The sequence below is a fragment of the Melozone crissalis genome, unplaced genomic scaffold (assembly GCF_028551555.1).
Source record: "Melozone crissalis strain CALT ecotype California unplaced genomic scaffold, PUWL_Pcris_2 ptg000012l_1, whole genome shotgun sequence".
Classification (NCBI taxonomy): domain Eukaryota; kingdom Metazoa; phylum Chordata; class Aves; order Passeriformes; family Passerellidae; genus Melozone; species Melozone crissalis.
In genome coordinates, this window is record NW_026535790.1 from 9,770,761 (window position 1) to 9,797,203 (window position 26,443).

General features: G+C 43.3%; 1 protein-coding gene across 1 annotated transcript; it reads right to left on the reverse strand.

The window, feature by feature from the left end:
• Positions 1–1,213: 1,213 nt before the first annotated feature.
• Positions 1,214–24,753, reverse strand: TECPR1 (tectonin beta-propeller repeat containing 1). Its single transcript, XM_054270861.1, has 25 exons — positions 24,686–24,753; positions 21,395–21,627; positions 19,542–19,724; positions 18,925–19,047; positions 18,129–18,254; positions 16,454–16,628; positions 16,260–16,360; positions 14,825–14,926; positions 14,249–14,394; positions 12,916–13,424; positions 12,007–12,152; positions 10,925–11,080; positions 10,278–10,427; positions 9,489–9,646; positions 8,711–8,838; positions 8,524–8,626; positions 7,733–7,829; positions 7,285–7,364; positions 6,927–6,983; positions 5,293–5,467; positions 4,270–4,405; positions 3,872–3,964; positions 3,128–3,234; positions 2,546–2,665; positions 1,214–1,878 (listed from the first exon to the last, which is right to left on the reverse strand). Exons 2-25 carry the CDS (start codon positions 21,623–21,625, stop codon positions 1,681–1,683), a joined length of 3,600 nt encoding a protein of 1,199 aa, XP_054126836.1. The 5' UTR covers positions 21,626–21,627; positions 24,686–24,753; the 3' UTR covers positions 1,214–1,680.
• Positions 24,754–26,443: the final 1,690 nt, after the last annotated feature.

Consider the following 26,443-nt stretch of genomic DNA (forward strand, 5'->3'; position numbering starts at 1 on the left):
TAAATTAAATAATTTTCTAAATAATATTTTAGAAGGCAAATACTTAGTACTCAAACATAAACAACTTATAACTTTTTTTTTCACTTAAACCCAGTTTTTTACAGTAAAGTCAGTGAAACTTGGCAATGTAGGGAAAAATGCAAAGGTACATTATAAAGCTTATTGTATGCAATCAGGTTGATTGTTGGAGATGTAAACACTGACTATTAAAAGGAAAAATCTTGATACAATGCAGAGAAAAATACAATTCTAATAAATCTCTAAAAATACATGTAATAAAGTTATTTATTTGGACAAGATACTGTGCAAGTTATGCAAAACCTATTACGGTAATTAATGCAACACATGATTTATGCTTCTCCCACAATGAATGTATAAACCAGAAATCTCTAATCACATACTGGAAAGATCAACAGGTTCTTTTTTTAACAGTAAAGCATCTTCAGTCTTCATTCACATTTGGACTTGGAAACAGTGCTTTCCTTGGCATTAAATACCAAATATATTCCTTAAATACGTGCAAACATAAGTTTTACTTCTACAAATACAGTACTGAGACCACACCAAACTGTTTATCATATAAAAATAGCTTCATGTACAGTCACACACACAGAGGAGAAATGAATGTAAACTGTCCAATTGTGATAAATAAGTCAGGAAAAAAAGCTTTTTCTTGAGAATAAAAAGTGATTTCATGTTGGAAAAAGGGATGGATAAATCACTTACTCAAAATGAAGAGCAGAGCTTCATCATTCTGAACTGCCATCAGTGTACACTGGCAAACTCCACTGCTGTCAGTAAAGTTGTTTTGCATTTTTACTACTGTAAAGTCAGTTTAAGACCTTCCTTTAACTTCTACAGTAGGAGAGCATAATTTGCAATGATCTGGAACAGCCTCCAGAGTCCTGTCCCTTCCAGCCTCCTTAGGAAGGCATCTGTGTCCCTCACCTGTCCCAGTTCCAGTTCAGCTGAAGACAGAACGTGATTTCCCAGTGCCTGCAGTGACAGTTCAGAGCTGAGCCCCACTGAGCAGGCCTGGGCTCTCCAGTGGCTCCCTGAAACCAGGGGTTCTGCTGCCTCATTAACACCCTGTGAGAAAAGACAGCAAAAACTGGCCCTGCCTGCTAGCTGCAGCCTAAGCAGAGTTGTGCAGAATTTGAATTTGCTGATGGGAGCAAGAACAGCCTGAGCCAAGTCTGTCCTTAGACATGCAGAGCTCTGTGCCTGTGTAAGGGCCTCTACAAACAGGACCAGCTGTGTTTGCCTGCATTCATTCAAATTGAAACAACATTTTCATCTGTGCTCAAAGATGAATCTCAAGGACAGCGTGCAAGATGTGTGAATATGAGAGAAATGTAGGGAGCATAAAAAATAGAAGTAAATGCAGTGATCATGGGTGCAGATATTCACATTTGCATGGTGTGTAGCAGCTATGATAAAGGGTCAGAAATACATTGTGGTTAAAAACCTTGCCTGCTTTGACAAAACTATGAACTCTATCAAGTCACATTTTACTCAAGATGCATTAGAAGGATTCAGTACTTAAAATACCCCATTGCAAAGTCCAATTCAGTCAAACATATTAGTAGCACAAAAATGTTTTTCTCTCCAAGCAGTAGGCATCTATTTCTTTTCCAACTATTGCCTACTGCTTGTTAGCAACACATAGATGGCAACAATTTAACAGTTAACAGAATTTCTGTCCAATTCTTGACTTTCACTGACCATCAGAGGGGTCTTAGAGTGTTCTGTTTTCCCTTTACTCTCCTCATCTTCTCCCTCCTTCGATGCTGCTGGGTTTTCCTCTGCAGTGTCAGGCACAGCACCCCGAGATGCCTCTGTTGCATTTCCTCTGACTGTAATGTGCTCCCACCCACCCTGAAAAAGGGACACAGAAACTCAAAAGGAGAAACATCACCCTGTCAGTGCTGTGTGTGATGTGATGCTTTATGTGCACTGCTAGTTTGTTCTGTTTGTTCATGAGGAAAGTAATCCTGCTCTGAATCAGAAAAAGGGTTCCTTGTAAAATGAAACAAAACACAGCAAACCTCCCTGACAGGGAGTTATAGTGGTAAACTTGAGGATTGTTTTTTATCACATTGAGAATTGAGATTAGTAGGGTCAGGCATTCATAACAGAGCCACTGCAGATGTTCCCCCAATTTGAAAGGTGGCAAAACATTGAAATAGCCTTTCTCAAAGCATTGAGAATATTACAGGGTGCAACAATGAGGAATAATCATGTGCAGACCAGGAAAGAATCCACTTTCTTTTAAATGACTCTTACTCCACTAGTTTTTTCATTGTAACTTTTAAATTACCTGTTTAAAATGAATACTTATCAAATGCAAATAACTTCCCAGCTATGACTGCACAGCCCATTATAACTTCATTATAATAAACCTGGAGGAAAATATCAATTTCCTACAGGTATATCCAAGCTTTCCAATGCTGCCCAGCTGGGCAGGATGGCATTTCCCTTTTTCTGTGAGCCCACAGACATTGGGATGTACAACTTCAGGCAGTTGTGTGCCCCCAGCACTTACCCCAATGCCATAATCCCAGGAGAGGCCTTTGGGCTCCAGGGGCTGGACACCAGTCCGGTGGCAGACGGTCCCACAGCTCAGGCTGTGGCTGCCCTGCACTTTGTCAGCTATCACCCACACCTCAAGGAAGCAGAGAGAGGCAGTAAAATGTGCTGCTCTTCCCAGATGTCAAATCTCTGTCTGACCCCTTTCAAAAATCAGGCTTGTTCTTCAATAGGCTGAAAATGCTTTCATTTAGGCAGAGAGACATCCAGACAAACTACAGAGCAGTGTTGTAATTAAAACATTGCCAGATAAGACTTGGCAGGAAATAGATTAAATATATAAAAAGCCTTTTTAAAATATATAGCCTTATTAAAAAAATGGGAAAAAAAAGTAATGAGGCTTTTTGCAGCAGAGGGCTTGGCTGTATCACTATTCCATTGGTATGATTTTTTCTCTTGCTATCAGATTCCAACATTTAGACCAACATTTTGTGCAATGAAGTTAAACAAAACTAAGACTGAAGAACATTGAATTATTAAAGTATATTCTACATAATTTTTAATAAACTCATGAGATACAAGGAGGCTTAATACACACCTGGTCCAGGGGCCCCACAGACATCTTACGGATATTGTTGGAAACGTGATCCCAGGTGGATCCTTGAGGGTAGCTGGGAGTGATTCCCTGCCTGTACCAGAGATTGCCTGGGAAACAGAGAGTGCTGGTTACAGCCCAGCATGGCTGCTTGTCTGAAGTGCTGCCAACAACATCAATAAGGAATTAATTCTTTCTGTGTTGCAGGGAAATGCAGTTTTGGCTGAGGTGTTACAGAGATGGACAAAATGAAGCTCCCACTTTGGAATTTGTATTTCTGTAGTTACTGCTTATAAAAAATAGCAAATACTCTGTTGTAAAACTTCTTAGGGAAGAATGCTCATATAAGGAACTAGGCACTAGAAAACAAAATGAGATGAAGATCCTTGAATGTGTTGTTAAAGGCTTGTTTCTTGTACAGAAGATGCTTCATGATTTATCTGTTTTGGAGCAGGAGTCCAGACAAAACCCAGCCATGCAATTCTCTGCCATTCATCTGTGTCTTCCCCCCCCAGAGCAGAGGTGCTGCATTGTTGTTACCCAGGGTACTGTCAGATACAACAGCCAAGCCTACAGAAGCAGAACTTAATGCACTGCTACTCCACATCCTTCAGTAGGAAATATTGCTCCCTTTGGAGCACCAGTATTCATCTGTCCAGTTCTAACTTAACCTCTTCTTTTTAAATCACTCTGGTACAGACTGCTGTACTTTTTGTAGCACTGACTAATAGTTTTTTAAACCCTTACCATTTTTATCCAAGACAAACACAGATGTTCGTCCCACTGAGACTTGCTTTAGCTTCTGTTTTTGAGGTGAAGGGATATGGTACCAACAGTCACCTAAAGGTCACAAATCTTGAGTTAAGCATTGCAAAAATAGAATTAGGTATGGAAATGTCTGCAGCTGAAATCCATTGCTGTGCAGGAAAGCTGTGAATGGCATCACACTTCATATATTTTTAACAGATTAATTTTTACAAATGAACACTTTCAATTACACAAGTGAATAGCAATGAACTGCTATAATTATTGCATTATTTGTATGCACAGTTTTGCACAGCCATGGGAAAGGCCTCTGTGAAACAGATTGAACTTTTTCAGACATGGCAGTGGAGCAGAGCAAAAGCCAAAGTCCAAGTTCTTACCTGCAGGTTTGTTTGGAGACACTGAACCCCGGTAGAAGGCAGAACCATCTCTGGCAATAGCCCACACTTGGTAAAATGCTCCAATGGAGATGGAAATGAAGGGCTGATCTGTTCCCACGTGCAGCCAGGATGTTCCCTAACAAATCATGGGAAATTAATAGTGAAGCAGTGCTTAAAACCTCCATGACAAAATATTGTTGATTATTACCAAATGAGAAAAAACCCACATGGTGAAAAATGTTCTGGAGAATAAATCTTACATAACTTTATGACTGAACAGAAACGATCCTCAAAGATATTTGGATATACAACTCTTTGAAAATAACTAAGTTGGACCATGGCCTTTTATATTTAAAATCACTGCATTTTAGGCATCTACATGTCTCTGAACAGCTGGACTAGAGTCTTCTTTTTTTTTTTCTTTAATTCCTTGCAAAAATCAGCTGATACAGGATTTCACATTCCAGACACAGTATTCCAGTTCTCACTGCTGCACAGCCTTACAGATCAGGAAGGAAAAAAAGAATTAATTATTTTTCAATTTCTTGTAGTTTTTCTCCAAATTCTACCAAAGCATTTTCTTAGATGTTTTTCCTGGTTTTTATCCTACTGATATTGAGGTCCTAGAGTGGGACCATGCTTCACAGAGTCCATTCCTCAGCAATTCCTTTCAGAGGGATACACCTGTTATCAACCATTTCAAAAAACAAACAAAAAAAGAAGAACTAAGCTGCCAGTGCAGAAAGTGGAAGTAAAATGCTTCATGAGGAGATGGCCAGGAGCTGAGAGAGGCTCCTGCAGGTGGTGTGGCACAAGCTCAGGTGGATTATGCAAGAGAAGCACTATTATAAGGAACGTGGGCAGCAAACTGTGCTACAGCTGATGGACAGGGACTTGCAAATCTGGGACACAAAGGGATGAAAAATAACAAGGTGCTTTGAGAGAGGGCTCTGTGTGACTGTATGTACTTGCATATCACATTAAATACATCAATAAGCAGTAAAAACAAACAGGGAGCCTTACAGCTGGATTTTGCTGTGTCACTCCAAGCCTGCAGAGCACGTCTCCTTTGTCACTGATTGCCCACAGTGCTACTGATTCTTCATCATCTGCATCTGAACTGGGAATTATGGAGATGTCCCACAGGGTAACAGGAGGCACTTCCAGCCATGGCCCGTTGGTGACTATCTTACATTTTCTGAAGCAGAAAAAGCCCAAACCTGTCAGAAGTATGTACTTTCTATAACTGGTTTCCCAGTTTATTGTTGACTTCCAGTCCTAAAGTTTTTTTCATTAGGTAGTGCTTTTCATTAAATATTAGTATTTTTAATTTGAAAGAGGTTTTTAACAATTAATTAGGTTTTAAAGTTTGAACTAATATTGATTTCTTAAAGCTTCTGTTGTTTGTTTGGGGTTTTTTTTAAGTTGCTTTATAAAACCAGGACCACCCAAGAAGTCTGCAACTGGTGCTACACTGCTCCATAGCTCTCTCAGACTCACTGGGCAGCAGCAGGATAGTAAGTTCCAGAGAGAGCTCCACACCCAGCTCATTCCTTCCTCTGTCTTGGTTAAAAGAATAACTTTACAATTCTTTTGTGGTTGGTCTGTTAAAAAGGTTATGTAGCATCTTGAGGTAGGCAGAGGTAAAGCAGCTCTAAATGACAGACTTGGTAAGTCATGCTGGGACTTTGTGTACTTCTTCTGTGGAAACTGCACCAAAGTAGTGCTGTCAATTAGGGAAATTTATGTTAGACTCTATCCTCACCACAACAATTTCATGTATGAATAATGTTCAAAAAACATCAGGACATTGCTCTGTTTTCTAGTTCTGAAAAACCACATCCAACCCTGAGCCTATTTGTTTTCAATCTTCAATGGGTAGTTAAAACAAGAGGAAGTATTTAGACTAGAGAGTATTTCTAAGTTGCTTATTTTATTTCAAGTCACCATTTTGATTTACTGGGTTTGTTTTGCTGGATATCCTGAAATAACACTTTTGATACTTCAGAACCTCACTCACTTCAGAGCTTTTTGTACAGGGGGCAAAATACTTTGTAGCACCAATACTAAACCCAGCAGTGTGTGAGCTCACAGCAATTAATTAGTACAGCTATTAGATGCTCTAGTATAGAAAGCACAGAAAAGTTGGAAAAACAGGGAATGCACAGACTTCCTCAGCTTATAGAATACAGTGGCAGTTTGCTGTTTTCTGGGTTCCACCTGGACATTTCCTCTGACTGAAATGGGGTTGGAGTATCTGTGGCCCAGCATTCAGTATGTGGAATTCATAAATTGAAACTATTAATATAGAAGGCCTATTAGCAGCAGTTACAAGTGATCTAATGTGTACTGATATACCCAGTGCCTGCTATTCCTCAATCATTTACCATAAGGAAAATCAGATATAGAGAAGAACTGTCTGACTTTTATCTACAGATCCCACAAAATCCAATAGGGTAACTACCCATAGAGACTTACAATTAGATACATAATGTTAAAGGCCATCAGTTTCTCTGCTGGGTTATTTATTTCAGGTTTCTTTACTTTTTCTTTTGTTGATTGGGTTTTGTTGACAAGACTCTTGACCTCATAACAAAAGTAGACTTAGTGAGAAGTTAGATTCAACTTCAAAACTTATTTATATTGAGGCTCCTCACCTGGCCCAGCGCCTCCGTCGGACAAAGTCTTTCATTGTCTTGTGCCCGTGGTAGGACCTACCAAAACAGATGTAAACAATGTTCATGAGGATGTCAGAGCATCTCCAGTGTCAGTGCCAGCCTGAGAGCACTGCCTCCATCTGCCCACCAGGCACAACTGCTGATTTTAAAATTCTTCAAGTCACAGTTTGCCAAGTTCACCTTGCTGCCCTCCCTCCCTGCAAGTATCAGCATGGCCACAACAAGGGGGGAATGAGGCAGTGTTGTGTCCCTGGCAGAGGGCAGTTAATGTGCAAACCAGAAACAAGAAGGAGTGAGGACTGGAGCCTGGGATTTGGCAGAAGAGGAGTTTCCTTACGCTGGGAAGTCAGCTGCATACTGCCAGCCCTCCCGGTCCGTGCCGCCCGCCGGGCTGAAGTCGATGTACCAATCTGAGACCTGTGGGCAAAGGGCAGTAACAATCAGCACCTAATGCATCTTGAACACCCCTTATTCTATTCACCTCCCCCTTTTGGAGAGCAATGACTTGCTAGAAACCTTCTAACACTTGAAATACTTTTTAATTTTTTACCCAAATCTTTTAATTCAGAGGAGGAGAAAATTATCTAAGTCACATTAAACAAAACACCTCACTAAATGCTTAACATTCTTTTGACTATGGAAGATTATTGCTAGCTATTAATGGGGAAAACAAGGTTAAATCTTACAACAAATAACAGAAGAAAATCTGGGCCCCTTGAACTCAAGTCTTACATCCTACTTCCTAATCCTGGACTTTGTAAAAAAATTTGTAAGCCAAAACTTACCCAAGACCACTGTGGAGAAGGAGGCTTGGTATTGGTCTTTGTACATTCCTGCAGGCCAGAGGCATCACTCCACATGTATCTGTCTGTGGGCAGACCTCTGTGGTGGTGGAACAGTGCACAAGGAATGCAAGGTCATTTACAACAGGGAGTTTAAAAGGCAAGGGAAAAAAAGCCTTTTTGTAGCACTTCCTGCTTTCACACACAAAACACTGCCATCATTAATCTCTATTTAGAAATATCATGTGAGTGATGAGCACAGTGGGAAAGAATCTGTGCAATTGCTTCCAGTTATAGCAAACTTGAGGACCTTGTAAATGTTTCTCTGTAGAGTGATATTCCTCACTACCATATAGAACTGGAACGTGAATGCCATATAATTGGATATATATTTTTCTATACTTTTGGTCAAATATCCTATTCAAGGACACAGTGTTTTTAGCACAATATGTACAGGAATATACAGATCCTAATAACTTTTCTGTCTGGTCTTAATAGTGAAAGACACTGCAAGTAGGCACACTTTGTGCAATCACAAAGCACAAGTCTGTAACACTTTGCCATAATGACATTTTGACATTTTTGATAATTACAAATTAGAAAATTGAGAAATGCTGCTCCTGCCACCACAGGTTAACTATGAATGTTGGAAGAGACAGAAGACAGAGTAAATGTAAGTGTAATACAGTATTACACAGTAAGTGTAATAATTCTTCAAAGCTAGAACAAAGCTCTTGTTTCATTTGACAGTAGTAGTGTTAAAGTAAATAAATGCAATAAATGGAGTAAATAACCTGCTGCTGTATCCAGTGACAGGGTTCCACCGTTGGTTCTCATAGATGTAAACACATTTCACATCTGACTGTGTGTAAATGTTATCAGCACTACTGGCCAGTCCTGTGAGGAACAAACAATGTGGATTAGAATAAAGCTAAAGCTCGGAGACATTACATTTTGAACTCCATCACTGCCAAGCTGTACCTTGGATGAAGCCTCCTCCATATCCACCAGTGTAAGCCCAGGCTGTGTGGTCGTAGCCGATGCCCCACACCACGCCCCGGCTGTTGCTCTCCACCAGCCGCAGGTGCCCTCCCACCTGCCGCCAGAACCTGCCAGGGAAGGACACTGCACTCAGCACCACATCCTGCAGGGATGGAGCTTTCCCACCAACAACCCCATGATCTTCAGCACAGGCAACTGCTCTGCTCACTTGTCCAACCACTGAGCAATCTCTAAGTGAAAGCAGCTGCCAGCTGAAAGCATTTCCCTCTGAACAGCTCCCAAAAAGCAGATGGCATTGTTCTGCTTGAGGAGTTTGCAGTTCCATATTGCCACAGTTGTCATAAAAACTGTCAAGAAACTGCTCCTGGACTGCAGTGTCTATGGAAGACTGAGAATTTCAGATTTCTTGACTCAGATAAAACTGAATGCTCAAATTATATTCTGATTACAGCGATTAAATTTACTTTCAGTTTAGGCTATCTCTTATGACATTAAAGATACAATTTAAAAAATTGGGATCTCAGTGAGAAAGGCTTTTGAAATCACAAGGATATCTCCAGCATCCAAGAATTAAAATATGATTTGGTGAATTTCTTCACATGCAATCATGAGTAGAAAGGCAGCCGTTAACCCTGTCAGTGAGAAACATCTGCAGTGCACTACACACACCAAGAGCCCATTAAAGCCACTGAACTGACAGGACATTCTTTGCTGGGTGGCATCCCATGCAGAAAGAACAGCTTCAGAAGCCTCTTACATTTGGTCACATGGCATCAACTGGGGTCCGGCCTCCAGCTCAGGACTTGGCTCACTAACAAAGATGTCTCCTTTACAAGTGACTGACCAAATGGCATGGTGAGAAGGAGGGCCTTGAATCCGTCTGCTTTCACAGCAAGACATGTTCAGCAAAGACAGCTATAAAACAAGAAGCAAAAAAAGCTTCCATTTACAGTGAGAACAGAAATTCCCATAGAGATGGTCAGTATTGTAAAACAGAATTTTACCTCTGCACATTCTTGCCAATCAGCAAAGTGAATTTGCAGGTTTTTCTCAAAAGACACTAGAATTCAGTGGTTCAGAAATTATTATACAACCACTGGGACTACTGTGGTTTGCAGGAGCTGATCAGGATGAAGCATCTCTCAGGTTTGCCCCTGCTCCATCTATGCCTGTCTGCCTGTACAAAAGACTCTCTGCAGCAATGAAAACAGAGAATGGTTCTTCTACCAATGCAGAAGAACACAATAACTTCATTCAACTCCTATTTCATTCCTACCCTAATCTATGTCCAGAGATAGGAAGAGAATGTAAACCAATATTGGTGTTGCTGTGGATAACTGCAGCACCAGAAAGCAAGCAGGCTTCAGAGGAGATAACAAGCCTCAGGTAGCCTCTACATAAGTTTGATCAGATGGTTTAAATACCTACACTTAAAAACCAGATGAGTAGCCCCAAGAGTTTAAATGTAATGCTGACATTTCAGAGACTGGATTCTATGTTTAATTGCAGATACAGCCAGCTTGAAATGAGAGATGCCCAGATTTACCCAGTCATGCATTTCTTGCTCTGTTGCGGCTGCCAGGCGGATTGGCCATCGCTGCTTCGTCCTCTCAGGTGTGTACAGGGCAAAGGAATGCTTGGCTTCATTCAGCACTTCAACTATTATGGTCACTTCATTCAGGAACACATGGATGTACTAAGACAAGAGAAAAAACACCTGTGACTAAGGCAAACCTTCCACACAGCCAGCATTTTTGCACTTCTGGTCTACAAACAAGGCATTCCTGCCAAGGATAGCAAAGAATCAATTCTTGGCGCAGAGGGAATGAGACTTCCAGCCTCCCCCTACCTATGATTCCTATTGCCTGCAGGCATTAACCCTACTTGGGAAGACCCTGTCCAGCCAAGCTGAGCTCTTCACAATCAAGAACACTTTGAATTTCCAGAGGAATTCCTAATTAGTGCAGAACTGATGGTTTAAGCAATGTGAGTGGTTTGTGACTGCGTTTTTCTGACACAGCTCTGACACAGCCCAGAAAAGCCTGGGGTTTGCTGGTACCTCGGGTTACCTTTGAATTGCCAAACCTCAGAGCAGCAGGTGCCATAGTCTGCTTCCTTTAAAGAAACTGTTTCCCTTTCAGAGGCTTCCCTTTGCCAAAAGCAGCTCTCCCAGGGGTCTGCAGCTGAACACACCTTTTTCTCCTCGTGGTACATGTAATAGATGAACAGGATGCTGTCACGCATCCCGTCACTCCCCGTGAACTGCTCCAGTGCAACCCGAACATCCATCCACTTATGAGGCTTCCAGTTCCTCCACCACTGCAAGGCTCCAGTTTTAACCCAAACTGACTGCAAGGCAAACACAAAAGGAATAAAGAAACTGCATGACTCTCTTTCTTTCTCCCAAATGCTGGGTTTGTGCCCACAAGTTGTGTCTGCTGCAGGTTAGTCTGTATCACACCTCATCATACATTCATACACCTGTATCACACATTCCCATATGGAAACTCATAAAAGTGGATAAAAAGATACTGAGTAGCACATGTACAACAGTAGTAACATTTTTACCCTGCAAGAATGCAGTAGCACACAGGTAATAACTGACTCAAGTTTGCTCTTGTTATAACACAACCTCTCTTTGGAATTTAAAGGTTTTTGATATAATTTTTTTAAACATGATCAAACCCCTGGACTCCAAATGTTTTTAATCAAATAATTCTAGATGTCATTTGGCAATTAGCAATGAAGGGACCAACAATATGAATTAATCTGAAAAGAGCCACGGAGTCATAACAAAGGGAACATCAAACAAAACTGCTGCTATTTATGTGCTGCCATTGACGTTTGCACCATTGATTTACACAAGTTAAATGAGTCCTAATGGCCACAGAGAGGGAAGCTCACCTCCTTGAGTCACTGTTTCAATTAAGATGCCTCATCTTGTGGTGGAATAATTCATACAATGTTCTGCTGTTGCAACCATTTCTCTGAGGATCTGAGGTCTCACAGTACCCAAATAATGCTGACCAATGCTTTGTTTCTTCCTCAACAAAACTATCTGATAATGCTTTTAGATGAATACTGCTGCACCATCTTTGACAAGCTGTTAATTTCCCACAGGGAGCTCAGACATTAATAATCCAGGAAAGTTGTCACAGACAGAAATAAGGGCAAGAATATAAAGCTGACAGTAAGCTCAAATCAGTATGTCAGAAATGTATTATTGATTGTCAGATGTGTTTAGAAGATAAGAGATAAATGTCCTCACTGCTTACCTGCTCAATAGCCTGCTCATAGTGCCTGAAATTCTCCAGTTCCCGCTTTGTCCTCTCACTGAGCTGCTGAAAAATCTGCTTCCTCCAGGCTGCTGTCTGTGCAGGAGTGATGGACAGGGACAGAGACTGCACAGATGATGACAAACCTGGGACAGAATCAAACCCAATAAACTCCAGTGAGCTTTGAGCACAGTTCTGTGAAAGGTAAAACACAGCGCTCCTTAGAACACCAGACTGGAGCAACCCAGTCTAACACCATTCTTATAATGATTATCATTTGGAGTCAATGTATTACAGCCAAACTCTGTAAATGATTCATAGAAAAAGGATCACTAGATAGATTATATAGAAGCTTTTAAAGCCATAACCTTGTAAAAATGAGAGTTTTGTCGCTAAACTGCAAGATAATTAGATAATATACTGCAAGATAATTAGATAATATACTGCATCACAAGTTAGACTGTTAAATCCTGGGATGCCACAGTTCGTGGTTTATTTTACCCATTTCAGTAGGAATGGCAGAGTGAGGCAGTTATTGCCAGCATCTGCACCTCCCAAGAGAGCCCTTTTCACTCCTTCCTGTTACTGCTCAGTGATATTATGTGTTTTGCCCGAAGCTGCAGTTTCAGTACAATTAAAAATGAGATGGAGATCCAGCACAGATTACTTTATGAAATTGCTACAGGAACTCAAGAGAAAATATCAATTTTACATTTATTTATCTCAAGCCCAAAATGCTCTACAGCTAAATACTGCAGCACTATGCTCAGACATGAACCCATTAACAAACTGCAGTAAGAGAAAGTGGGTTAGCACAAGTGGCTTTGCTCAGAAAAAACCAACATTTTTCTTAAAGAGCATATTGAGCCGTGAGTGGAACTGGGGTGTGCTGTGGTGACTGGCCAGTACCTGATGGAGCAGTGAACCACTTCAGTGGGCTGTGCAGATCCACCAGGCAGCCTCCCCCAGACACCCAGGCCCACAGCGGGTGCTCATCGGCTCCGTACTGGTCCTCAGCTGCCACCGAGAAGGCGCCCAGGGAGGAGAGGCTGGATGTGTCTGCAAAGCTGCTCACAGACAGCACTGGATGCTTCTGGGCCTCCTTCAAGTCAATGTTTATCCACTGCAGTTCTGCAGAAGGATTTGGGTTTGCAGGAGATTTATTCATTTCAAGGTTATCTTTGCCATTACTAGCTGAGGCAGCAGTGGCTTCTCCTTGCTCAGAGTGCAGAGGATCCACAGGCAGCTGTGCAGATGTTTCAGCCTGGCTGGCTGGGCCACTCCCAGCAGCTGCAGCTCCCAGCAGGGCAGGGCTGGCAGGGCTCGTGGGCAGCTCTGTATCAGAGGAAGGATCTGCATCACCCTGAATGACCGCGCTTGTTTGGTTCTGAATATCATCAGTAAAGAAACAGCCAGCACTGAAGGACAAATAGATAATTAATTATCATCCAAAGCATTGTAAATCAGCACAGGCCTTAGATTGCACACACACAGAAACTGACTTAGTGTTTCACTGCAGGAGAGAAACAGCAGACTTGTCTTTTAAATGTCAAATTGTATCATCAGAGGAACAACTCTAACACAAACCTGGCAAACTGGTCTAGTAAATCTGAAACATAGGAAGGAATTTTACTGATCTTTTCAAACAATTGGTGGTGTTGGCTGCCTACAACTCTCAGGAAAACACATCTCATTTTCTGAATACAAAATAACAAATGGGATTTTTTAAAGCCCATTATTAACTTTATGATTTGTCTTTGCCAAAAGGAACTTCTCAGCACACACTCTGGCTCAAACAAGTCAGATCCATTGGTATGTGTGGTACAGCCCAGAGGCCAGCAGGCAGGGGGAGTAACTGACAGAACCTCCCTAGGAAAAGAAACATACAGTGACACTCAGGATAATTCCTAACTGGAGTTGACACTCCTTCATGGTATTTCATAAACAACATCTTCTCTTACTAGAGACTACTTCCAGATAGAGCTAGCAAAGCCAGAGGAACATGCTTTACTGCAAGCATGCAGTGAATTCCAATGTGGGAGCTTCAGATTCTTCTCTGAGTGCAACAACTGCTGCTTATTGTTAATTTTAATGGCAAAAATGCAATTGCCTTTTGGCATACATAATTTTTAGAGATGTCTTCCCCACTCCTCCTTGTCTGTACCCCTTGAATGTAAAGAAATATCTCCTAGCATTGAAACCCTTACTGTACAAAGTCTTGAGCAGGTATTTCATGAAGTACCTGAGGAGACTTGTTGAGCTCCCAGTCTGAGATCTGTCACTCTCCCTGCCAGACACAATTGCCTTCCACGTCTTCCCACTGAGCTCACTTGGTGTGACACCTTGACGGAAATAAATCGCTCTGTCATCGCAGCCGATTCCCCAGACCTAGGGAGGAAAGGGCTTGGTGAGGGAAGTGGCTTGCAATGCAGCAGGTATCAGATACAAAAAAGGTGCAGTGGAGCAGAATTGAGCACAGAAAACTGCTGGACACAGCATTTTCCTTTTGTGTTCTTCCTTAATGCTGACACTGTAGATACAGAACAAAATTCTGTACCAAAACCAGTCTGCACCTCCCCGTGCCATACAAGATGTACTGGCTGTCACCTTCAGGTGCAGAATTCCAGAATTCAGCCTCTTTCCCTCCCAGCAGTTTAAGCCCAGGGTCCCTTTGTCCAGCCAGCCCTACTGGCACTGCTGAGAGCCCTCCTCACTGTGAACAGCTCTGCACTAGAAGGAGCATACCCTTAGAGGTAACATTCCTTTAGAGGGGAATGTAAATATAAATACTCTCTCAGCTGCTCCTCTGCTCTCTTACCTGGTTGTTTAAGCCTACAGTTACCATCATCATTTCTCCAACCATTTCAATCCAACTTGTCCCACAAGGATTATGTGAATTCACTCCTCTTCTAAACCACACCTACAACAACAACAGAAAGTAAATTTTTGTCCTTCTGCTCTAGCAGGAATTTAGTTTCTTTAGTGGATTAGTCTTAACCTCTAAGACTGACTTGCCACATTGTCTTAAGAAATTAATTACTTCCTTGATTCTTTATCAGATAAACAGTTCACCCAATAGTACCCACATTGTGTGTCCACCTGCTGCCAGAAAAGCCAAAAAAGGAGACATTTTGTAGGACTTCCTGTGACAGAGTTAGCTTCTATGCTCTTGGAAAAATACTTTCTATTACTATCACCACATAGGCTGGTTTTGATCACTCTGAATGGACTCCTAAATAGTGTTCTTACATTCAAACCCTAGAAGCAGAGCTGCCAGAGGGAACTGTCAGGAGGATGTCTTTAGCAGTACAGCTCTTTAAATTGTCTCCCCTTAGATCTGATTTACCAATCTGAAAGTGTCTGTGGGCTGGACACCTGGAAGAAGTTCCCTGTGTATGTAGCATACATCCATACAGTCACAGCAGCAAGCAGCTCCCTTAGAAGCTGTTGGCTGAATCCCATAACATCAGGATGCTTGACTGCCCTGTGGCAGATCTGAAGGAAAATGCACCAGCCTATCTCCATTTATTACAGTGGATTTATGTGGCAGATGGAGCAGGCTGGGCACAGCCTGTTACCATGGCTCAGCTGGCAAGTATTGACTCACTAAAGCAGAGAAACTCAACAGAACTGCTGCACAAGCACAGAGCTCAGGCCTGGCTTTGAATTCAGTGTGAAGGAGCAGGGAGTGGGACTCTATCATCTTTATGGGTCCCTTCCAACTTAAGACATTCCATCATTCTAAGTTAAAACTCTAGTAAGAAAGTAATCACACATCCACATAAGAGATATCTCACCTAATTAAATACCAAAACCCTCACATTAAAAGACTGATGAAGAGGGAACAGTTGCAGTAGGAAGATAAAATAGCATCATGCAGGAAAGTGTAGATGAGAATACTCCCCCTACTGCTTTTGATGTAAAATTCAGTCTTTGTGGAAACAGGAGTCACTTCAATTTTGATGCTTAATTATCCCTTAGAAGAGGCTCCTCATGCAATCCCCACCCACATCTCCATCCACCTGCCAAATCTGTCTGACTTGGGTTTAGAAAATTCCTTCCAAAAGAAAAGAAACCACAGAGTCACAAACCACAGAGCATTCCCATAACAGCAAGGGGAGCCAGAATTCCCCAAACCATGGGGACGGAGAGTTCAAATCACCAATGCTTCCCGTGCAAGTTACACTCCTGTTTGAGAGCAGCAGACAGGGAAAGGGAAGGAAAAAGCAAAAGCAGAACATGAGCCCTCTTACTTTTCTATCCTTTGTGACACACCACACCACATCAACACCCACAGAGACGTGCATGATCCCATTTTCAGAGCTTGGAGACTCCACAGTGCTCCAGGAAACTCCTGCAAAGACAGAACCCAGGAGGCACTGTAGGTTAGTTTCTTATCCAACACTACAAATCAAAGGGGTTTCCAGCCAGATTTAAGAAACTTTACCTTGAGGGTTATTCCTGTCAATTCCTTCTCTCACAATAGCTTGCCCTTCCCAGAGAGTTGCCCAGAGGAGGTCATAGGGTCCACAGCTGATCTGCACAACTTCACCAGGAGTGGTGACTAAGGACCATGTGGAACCTTCTGGATTGTGATGGCAGACATTTTCTCTGTACCATACCTAGACAAGTTTAAAAAAACAAAACCAATTAAAATAAGGAAAAAATATCACTACAACAATGAAACCATTGAGACAAGAGTAAAGACAAACTGGAAAGAACAGCTCTCCTTTAACAAGAGGATTCTTTTATGTAGTGAATGGCACTGTGACCTTTAAAGGTATGTTTTCTTAAATGTTGATTATGCAGTTGAAGCTATTTCCTTATGTACTAAGGGAGGAGGCTGTTCTACAGAGCAGCTTTTGTCATGGAACTACATCTGGATTGGGTGCAGTAACCTATTGCTACAAGTTCTGTGTATATTTCAACATTTAAACCACTTCAGTGTATTTCAGGGCATGTTATATAAACCTAGAGTGAACAAATACATAACAAAAGTGTTACTGTTAGCTGAGAGCCTGGCCTCACTTTCACTGAACACAGCTTGTCACAATATGGGGGAAAAATTCCATTCTCTGTGCAGCCTTTGGTGACATTCAGCCATTTGTTAGTCTTGGACTGCAATTTTCTGTAGATCACAGTCAAAATAGAAAGGTCAAACATAGAAAGCATCCTATGGTAGTCATATAAATGCTCCACAGCATGACTGCTGAGTGCTGAATCTTCGTTTTTAGGAATACTTTATTTCCCTGGGGACTTCCACTTGGGAAATAAAAGCATTTTACAGTGGCAGTCAAGTAAGGCTTTAGACTGGGATGTTTGTCATGTATTCCTAGAAAGTATGAGGAATAGGGAGTTTTATTTTAAACAATGTAAGCAGGATTGCTTGCCTCTCCAGGCTGTGCCATATGTGACTGAAAGCTATGGTTAAAAAGTATTACATTCTGCCACCACAAGTTAGAAAGTGTCTAGACACAAAGGAATATTAGATACATGCTGTATGAAGGAAGACTGAAGGAAGAAAAGTAAGAGTCAAATCTTCACACGACTGAGCAAAAGAGGAGACCCCATGGAGGCTTAAAACCAACAACAACCACAGAGAAAGATATATAGTTTTCAATAGAAAATAAAATGAAAACATGTCAGAGCTGGATGCCACATTGCTAGGTCAGGAGGTAATCACTTTCCAATCAGTAAGTCTTTGAAGAACCATTTTGTAAACTCTTGTATCATCCCTGTCTCTCCACCCCAAAGGCACAGCACAATGCTTTACCAGAACCTCTGTCAGGCTCCTTCTCCTGGTTCCCAGCACCACAGTCAGCATTCTGGGCATTTTTCAAGACATAATACACTACTACTGAGCCCCAGTTTTTAAGGTTCACCTGTTCATAGAGGTTAAAGGCTTCCATAAAACAACAACCCTAGAAGTACTAAGCCTTTCCATTTACAACACCAGTTGTTACATAATGCAACCCCAAAGCAGCTTTTCATCCTCTGCCAGATGCACAAGCAGTGCATCTCCTTACCAGTGTAAGACAATAACAATCTTGCCTTGCTATACAAGTATTTAACTCCTTTTAACTAGTATTTTTTATTAGAAAACTCAAGGAACACACACATACCCTTCCTTGCAAAGAAACTGCCCACACTGAGAGGCGGCCGAGAGGCTCGTCCGTGATCTCCCAGCCTCCGATGGAGATGTCATTGAAGGGGTCTGGCAGCTGGTCTGGTTCATCATGGGACACAATCTGCAGCAAAGAGAAGGAAGGTTGAGGAGAGGAGACACTGCAAACAGCTGGCTTGGCTGGTGGCACAACTTGTGTCTTGCAGATTGGTTCTGTATCACCCCTAGAGTGGCTGAGCAGGGAGATTCTCCCTCTCACTCAAGGCCTCCATATGCAGAGAGGGGAAATGCTGCCAAGGCAGCATGGAGAAATCTGTATTCTGCACCTTAACTAAAGGAAGTTTTTACTCACAGAACAGTGCATACAGAATTGGAAAGCTGAAAGATCACAAATGACAAATTTTGAATGTTCTTAGAATGGAACAACAATTATTAAAGAACACTTATTCACACAGATAAAGCACATAGCTTGTGAATGATGCAAGGCAGGTGCCACCTTGAATGAGAGTGCCTTGTCACAAAACCAAAGGAAGTTAAAAAGTTGATCTGAAATTTGCAAAGGAGCTGAGCATCCATCTCTAATTGCATCACATAAGATTTAGCACCTTATGACCATAGGTTTCCATGAAAAATCCCAGCTTTCCATTTATGCTTACAAGAATTGCAAGTTGGAAGTGAAAGAATCCAAGTCTAGCTATGACTTCCAGAGAAGTCATAAAAAATTAACTTCCCTGCACTTCTAATTGATTATTTCAGACAATCAGTTTATTTAGTATGTAAAAGAGATCCAGAACCTTTGCCCAAACGTCCCGTGATTTGTATCTCCTGTATCTGATCCATCTCCTGCGTCTGACACAAGAATTCCATCTCTTATCCTTTGTGTAGGTGCTGGGGAAGTCTATGGCATAAGTCCAGCCCTGCAAACAGAGGTTTCCTTGTATGAAAAACAGGATCAAGGGAAAGCTTGAAGTCATAACTCAGAGCAATTCTGCACAAGAGTCACAGTACAAGTCACTCTGTGTGTCTCCAGAGCCCTCATTAACAGATCAGCTAATTCCATGAATGATTTATGAATCATGCCCAAATTCCTCTGGGTGATATACACACAACAAACAAGACACAATAAACATTTTACTTTCTTCATATAAAGACCTTAAATAACAATGGCATTCAGTTGCCAGGATTTTGGGGCCTGATCAAAAGAAAAAAGCTTCTACAGAAGCTCCTATAGACTTCAAAATTCTTCAAACAAGATCCTTCTTTCTGTTGTATTAGAGTTGAGCTATTTCCCAGAAAGAAGTATCTATGGAAAGTTTTATTTTTACAGACTTTTTTACACTTCTATAAGTTCTTTCCATTTTACAGAGTAAGGATTCCCAGAATAGATCTCTTTTTGGTATTGTTCACCTACCCCTTTCTCTGTTGGTTCCCCTCCAATATTTTCATCCACATACCAGTCAGACTCCCACTCCCAGTGTGGTGAAGGCAGTGTGAAACTATCGAGCTGCTGGTGTTTTAGCCCGCTCACATCACTCCACTGCCAGCGGTCACTGGGCAGTAATTTCTCACAAAAGCCACCAACGGGATTCCAGCGCTGCCAGAAATAATAAATAAAGGATTTTCTTTGAGGTCACATTATCTCATTGCACATCTACAGGGAGTCATGACATGTTTCTTATTTTCTGCAGTAGAAGAGGAATAAATTCCTGGGGTGAATGAGAAAGTGCCCACTCCATGAGCCCCTCCCTGACACAGCCTTTGGAGGAAGCTTTTTTAAATATCAGAAAAGGGCTGACTGCAGAGCTTGTCCCAACCAAGTCATGTCCAGCTACATAAATAGGACCATCTGATGCTATATTTTACCAGGCACTGGGCTTTTTCTTTGGTGATGTATGGCACCATGACACTGCAGCATTAGGGTAATGCTGCATGGATGGCCTTGGTATCTCTAATCTACTCCCAGAGAAAGATGATTCATATCTCGTCTGCACTAGATAAACAGCACTGCCTCTGCCAGGAACAGTGGTGAGAGAACTGTATCAGCAAATCTCCCTTGGATCTTATATTTTTTCCCTAATCTGCCTTGAATCAGTTCCAGAAGTGATAACACAAGGATTTTCACCAATACTGTCATTTTTTCCCTCCCACACTCCTACATACTATAGAAATACTGTCAAAATCTGTCTTGTAATACTGTCTTACATTTTAGGGCACGTGGAAAATGAGTGGTGCAAAATCTGTCTATAATCTTTACACAAAATATTATTTGCTGTTACTAGAAATCTGGCTGAATTGCCTTGCACATTATCTGCAAACTACTTCAGTTTAATTTCTTCATTGCTAGCTCTTGTAGAGTATTTCTTTTTGTGGTTTCATTACCTAGAACAAACAAAATGAGAGTTTTAAAGTAACAAATAAAATTTTAAATTTTGCATTTTTAAAGAACATGTTTACACAATAAAAGGAACAAAATTAAATGGCTGAAAAGCTGTATCAATATTAAATAATGTATAAAATTAATTCGTGGTACTTTTGCCCATGCAGGTAAGTTAATATCTCTTCCCAATTTATATTCATTCTATTGCCCATTAGAAATCAGAGAAATGTGCTCAAGAAAATTAATCAAATTTCTCTCTGAATTAACTTTTGGTTAACTTACAACCCAATTTGGTAAATTTCCTTTAAAACACTGTTTTAAAGAATTATTTTGAAGTGCATCAGATAGAAATGATGACCTTAACACTTCTGTGCAAAATTTGGAAATGTACTTTAATGGAAAGTTATGCCTGTATTAGAGAAGTTTTGGAACACTAAGTAGCATTGTTTAAATAATAATATATTTTTGATAATATATTATCAGAATATATGATCCTATATAATATATTTCTAATCTTTGTTGCATGGAAATTACATGGGACATTTTCTTAAGGGGATTGTGTATTTGTCACTAAGTAAAGGAGAAATGGAAACCACTCAGAAAAGGGTGAATGTTCTAGTCTGAAATGGCTCACACAGATTAGGCTGCAGTTCACACTGGCATTGCTTTTGCTAGGAACAGGGAAGCGTAACTCCTTTGGGAATTTAAATACTCCAAGAATAACCTGGTATTTGGCACATATATGTACTCTTCAGAAACTTCTGATAAAAAATGAAAACAAATAAAACTGATCAATCCTCCTGTGACAAAAACACATGAGACAGCTGATGTAGGAGATGCTGTCAGCCCAAGCAGTGGCTGTGTGAGAGGTGCTGTACCTGTCATACCTGGTTCTCATAGGTTTCCTCCTGGTATCTGATGGGAACATCTCCTGAGAACACGTAGGTGTACACCTGGTGGTCACAGGCTATTCCCCAGCAGCACTGTTTGACAGCAGAGACCCTCTTGAATTCCAGCTGGGTGTCCTTGCACAGCTCCCAGTACTGGCCAACAGTGGAGAGAGTGTAAACCCTCCCAAAAATGTCAACAGCCCACAAGAGGGAACTGGGCATGGCCATATCTGAAAGGCAAAAACAAGGTTATTGCTGGAAATGATGGGTACAAAAATGGATCTTGAATCTACTGCAGATCAGTTACACTCTGAGCCATCATCAGTCAAATTAAATAAAGATGTAAGGGATGACTTTTTAAAAAGAGCCTGTGCAAAGCTGGCAGCCAGACCTCTTTGTCAGAGCTGTGCAGCCAATACCTCTCAGATGTCCCTGAAAAGCCATAAGAAAGACCTTTCTACCAGAGCTTTCTACTGTGCATGCTACAAGAGCTCAGAAATAAACAGGACAGCTCTGGCAGGCTGGGGACAGACATCAGTTCTGAACTGGGATGAAGCAGCACAGACCATCCCACAGCAGGCAGCTCCACTCTCAGGGTCTGCTAATGCTGCTGGTGCTGCACACCCTGCTCATCTCAGCTCCACAAAGCCCTGACATCCCCTGATCCTCCTTCTCAGCCTCCTCTCTGTGGAACAACACACCTACACTGGCACAAAGGCAAGGATGTGAAAGGGAGCTTCTCCAAAAGCACACACTGGATTTAAACCATGGACATCCTGCCTGCCTCTGCCAGGAAAGCTCTTTCAAAGCATTCTGAAGCAGATCCAACTTCAGGATCTTTATACGTAGGTGTGATGAGTTTAAGTACACACAGAGCATGGTTTGGCAGCAGAGACCTGGTTGAGTTCCATTCTGGTTCTGTCACATAATAACCTGTCATTTTCTGGGCACTGCAGCCCTGCCCTTCTCAGAGGGGTGAGGCAGGTGCACATCAGTCCTTTCAGAAGCCAAGAAAGGCCAGGGTATTTCTGTCACTTGACCTTCTGGTTGCCATCAAAACAGACAAATCTTGGTAGTTCTGTATGTTTGACAGTCAGAATTGCTAATGAATATTTTGAAATTTGCCTTCAGCTCCTTTAATTAAGGAGTAGGGAACTGGGAGAGGAAAGGAGGGAAGGGGACTCAGATCCAACACAATAGAAGAGGAATTCTTGCTTGCAGTGGGTGTGGAACACTGCTGCTTTGCTGTCAAATGGCAACTCTGCTTTTGATGCAAGAGCCTAAGGAGAGCTGCCTGCCTGCTTTCTGATAAAAGAGGTGGCACACAGGGACTGACTTGCACTCTCTATGTGAATAGCAGTGGTGAAACTGTGGAGAATCTCACACAGCTGGGTCAGTGTCAAAGAACAGCACAGGAAATTCCTCTGGGATCCCAGGGAGAATATATCAGGAGTCTTTGCTTCATAGAATTGCTGCTGCTAAGTACATAAAAACCTGGATCCAACGGGTGAAGAACACGTAACAGTGATAAGAAAACACATAGTAGCAGAGAATCAGTGATACCAGGGGAAGGTCATGAGCAAAATTCTCCTATTAGTTGTAGCATAACTAAGATGAATCGTCTGGTTTTCAACATTTCCCCTCTTTGTTGCTGGGACTTTGAAGGCATGAATCTTTGTCTGCTCTTGGATCAGCCATTTACCTTCTTTATATCTTCCTATGATGGAGTACAGAAGGACATAACATGGAATAATGGAACAAAAAGAAGAGGAGGTGAAAATTAGTGTGGGTATCACTGGGAAAATAAAGGCTGTGAAAATAACCCCTCAGTATTGGCACTTAAAATTCTCCAAAACAGTGTTTATAACAGAAGACAATATTATACACTTCATCTTAAGTAACCAGAATACCAGAGAGTCTGGAGTGAAGGAAGCATTATAGATAATGCAACAATGACAGCTACCTAGCCAGGTAACAAAGAAAAGTGATGCTTGGGTCTCTTAAAGATGGACAAAGGTATAAATGAAGGCCTGTACCTGGAATGACAGTCCAGGCAGGCAGAAAAGTACCTGGAACAGTATGGAAAAAGGTGATGAAAATTCCAAATATTATGAAGTTAAGAAAAACATAGAGGGGACAACTAAAATAATCCAGGTTAGTGCAACTGGTTTAAAATAGTCAAAGCAGCCAAGACAAGTGAGAGTTTCTACATATTCCTTCATCTGAACTTTTGAGACAGTGTTTGGGGAAATCATGGGAAAATCCCAAATGCATATGGGATTATAAACTTTAAAGACTTCACTTTAGGCCCCTTTGCACTGGCTGTGCTGCAGAAGATGATGACAGATATTGCCCAACTTTGAAGGATTCTCACTGCTGCTGATTTATGTGCTTTTCAGTGAAGGCAGAAGTTGTCAAGTAATCTCAGGGGCCTGGAAAAAACCTGATCTGCTGAATTATTCCTCATCCCACAGCGCAGCCAGGTAATTTCAGAAATGCTTCAATGAAGAAAACATATTGGTAATTAAAATTTCCAGTGGCCTGGCGCATCACTGATTGCTATAGAATTAATGAAAAATATCCCGACTCCTTGCACATAATAAAAGCAATGACGTTCCCCGGGAGAGCAGGGCCCTGTCCCCGAGTTCAGGCCGTGGCGGTGGCAGGATGTGAACCACCCCAAGACTGGACGTGTTCCGAGGCACACCGCGCACACATTTCTGCTCGGTGTCACACGAACCGAGCGGGGACTCCTCCGGTACCCCCGTCCGGCCACGGCCGCGCCGCTCGGAGCCCGCGGGGATCCCGGAGCGCTCCACGGACGCGGCAAAGCGCGCACCGCGCCCGGCAGCGCCGCTCGGGGCCCGGGCATTAAGGCCGGATCGGCTTAGGAGCCGTGCAGGGCTGCGGCGCCACCGGCCGCGGGCGGCCCCGGGCCGGGCACAGCCCCGCTCCGCCGGGCCGGGCACAGCCCCGCTCCTCTGGGACGGTCCCGGGCCGGGCACAGCCCCGCTCCGCCGGTCCGGGCACAGCCCCGCTCCTCTGGGACGGCCCGGGCCGGGCACAGCCCCGCTCCCCGCGGGCTGCGGCGAGAGGCGGGCGCGGGGCTCCGCCGAAACGCCCCGGGCGCCCCCCACGCCCTCCCCGCGGGGGCTGCGCGGAGGTGCCGGCACCTCCCCACGGCTCCGCCACTGCTACCGACGGCGCTGGAACCGCTGGGAAGGGCGGCAGGGGCCCGACCTCCACCCACCCTGCCCTGCCCGGCCCGGCCCAGGGCTCGCCCCTCACCTGCCTCCCGCCGCCCGGCGCCGCTCCCGGCGGAAGGAGCCGCCGCGCCCCGGCAAGGCGGCCCCGCGGAGCCGCGGCCGGCGGGGAGCGCCGCGCCCACACCGGCTCCGAGCGCCGCCGCCATTGGCGCGGGCCGGGCGCGTCACGGCCGGGGCGGCGGGGCCGGGACCGCGGGGCTCCGCCGGGGCCCGGCTTGGGGAGCGCCGGGGCGGCTGCTGCGGGAGCTCCAGGGAGGGCGGCAGAGCCGAGCAAGGGACTGGAGCGGATCTTGTGAGGGAAGGCTGAGGGAGCTGGGCCTGTTCGGCCTCGAGAAGAGACGACTGAGAGGGGACGTCACCCATGGGCAGAAATATCGAAAGAGCTGTCAGGAGGAGGCTCTGCTTGGTGGTGCTGAGCAATAGAACGAGAACCAGCGGGCAGAAACCGATACAGGACGTTCCACCTGAACATGAAAAAGAGCAACTTTCCCGTTCAATGACCAAGCACTGTCACTGTTTGCCCAGAGAGATGTGGAGTTTCCTGCACTGAAGATACTCAGGGACTGTCTAGATGCCATCCTGTGCCATGCTCTCTAGAACAACCCTGCTTCAGCCAGAAGGTTGAACCATGAGCCGCTGTGGTCCCTTCCAGCCTGACCCATTCCATGATGCAGTGACCCTGAGGAAGGGCTCGTGCAGGCAGAGCCTGTCCATCTGTCCGGCTGCTCCGAGTGAGCTGTGGCTGCAGCCGGAGTGAGGGAATCCAGCCTTTGCCTGGAGTTGTCCTTTGCCACCAGTAAATGCCCTGCCCGAGGTGTAAGGAAGGAGGAGGTCTTTCCTGTCATGATCTATGGCCGTGCAGCAGGAGCACAGTAACAATCCTCCCTCTCTGGGCATCACCAAAGGCACTGCTTAACATTTATTACAGGATATCACCCACTTGCCCTGCTACAAACAATAACCTCCCTTTCAAACTGCTTGCTTGTACATCCCAGCTTTTGCCATCACATGCCATTTCATTTTGAAGGGAGACAGAAAATCTAACAAGATAGGCAAGGACTTTCCAGGCCTGTTCATCCAAATATCTGAACCAAAAGTATCCCAGACCTTCATATGTCTTGCAGGCCAGTACAGGAGCTGAAAAAGCATTGCAGACCTCTCTCAAAGGGAACTGGCTGATCTCTCGTGGGTCTTGCCTGAGGAGTTTCTAGTCGCTGGTTGAGGAGAATACATCTGCCTTGCTCTAGTCCTGTGGGCTGTGGGTTCAGATGGTTTTGGTGTGCAGAGAGTTGTGGTTTGGAGGGTTGATGCACCCATGAAATTCTCTAGAATGATTCCTGTGTGAAGCAAAGCCATCCAGTCTGGGTTGTTTCCTGCTGAGTCCCCAGGACATTTGACTCACTGCAGTGGTTTGGTCCCTTGCCCAAACTGGGGCCTACCTCCACGCAAAATTTTTGCTCTCTAGTAGTGTTTTGATGATTTGATCATTGTAGCAAAACATATTTATCAGACTAAATACAGTTTAGATCTTAGAAAATTTGCTTTGCAAGATTTTCAGTGGTTGTGACTGATACAATTGATGTGTACTCCATCCTGTGGCCACTATTAGCAGAAACAAGATTTTAGTTGTTTTCCATGGGAACTAGATGGCAGAAGAATTTATGGAGCATTTCCTGGGTGCTGGAAATGCGTCCACATTAGGAACGTGGGTTTCAGAAAGCAGATGAATCTGGTGAAAGTGTTGTTGAATTAATTCCTGTAGTTTGCAGTACAGGAGGCT

Excerpts from the sequence above, each read along its gene's own strand:
- TECPR1 (XM_054270861.1), bottom strand. The coding sequence starts at position 21,625 with ATGGCCATGCCCAGTTCCCTCTTGTGGGCTGTTGACATTTTTGGGAGG. Across the intron at positions 19,048-19,541 it reads GGGAACCAACAGAGAAAGGG|GGCTGGACTTATGCCATAGA; the intron begins GTAGGTGAACAA and ends CTCTGTTTGCAG. Across the intron at positions 16,361-16,453 it reads TGACAGGAATAACCCTCAAG|GAGTTTCCTGGAGCACTGTG; the intron begins GTAAAGTTTCTT and ends CTGTCTTTGCAG.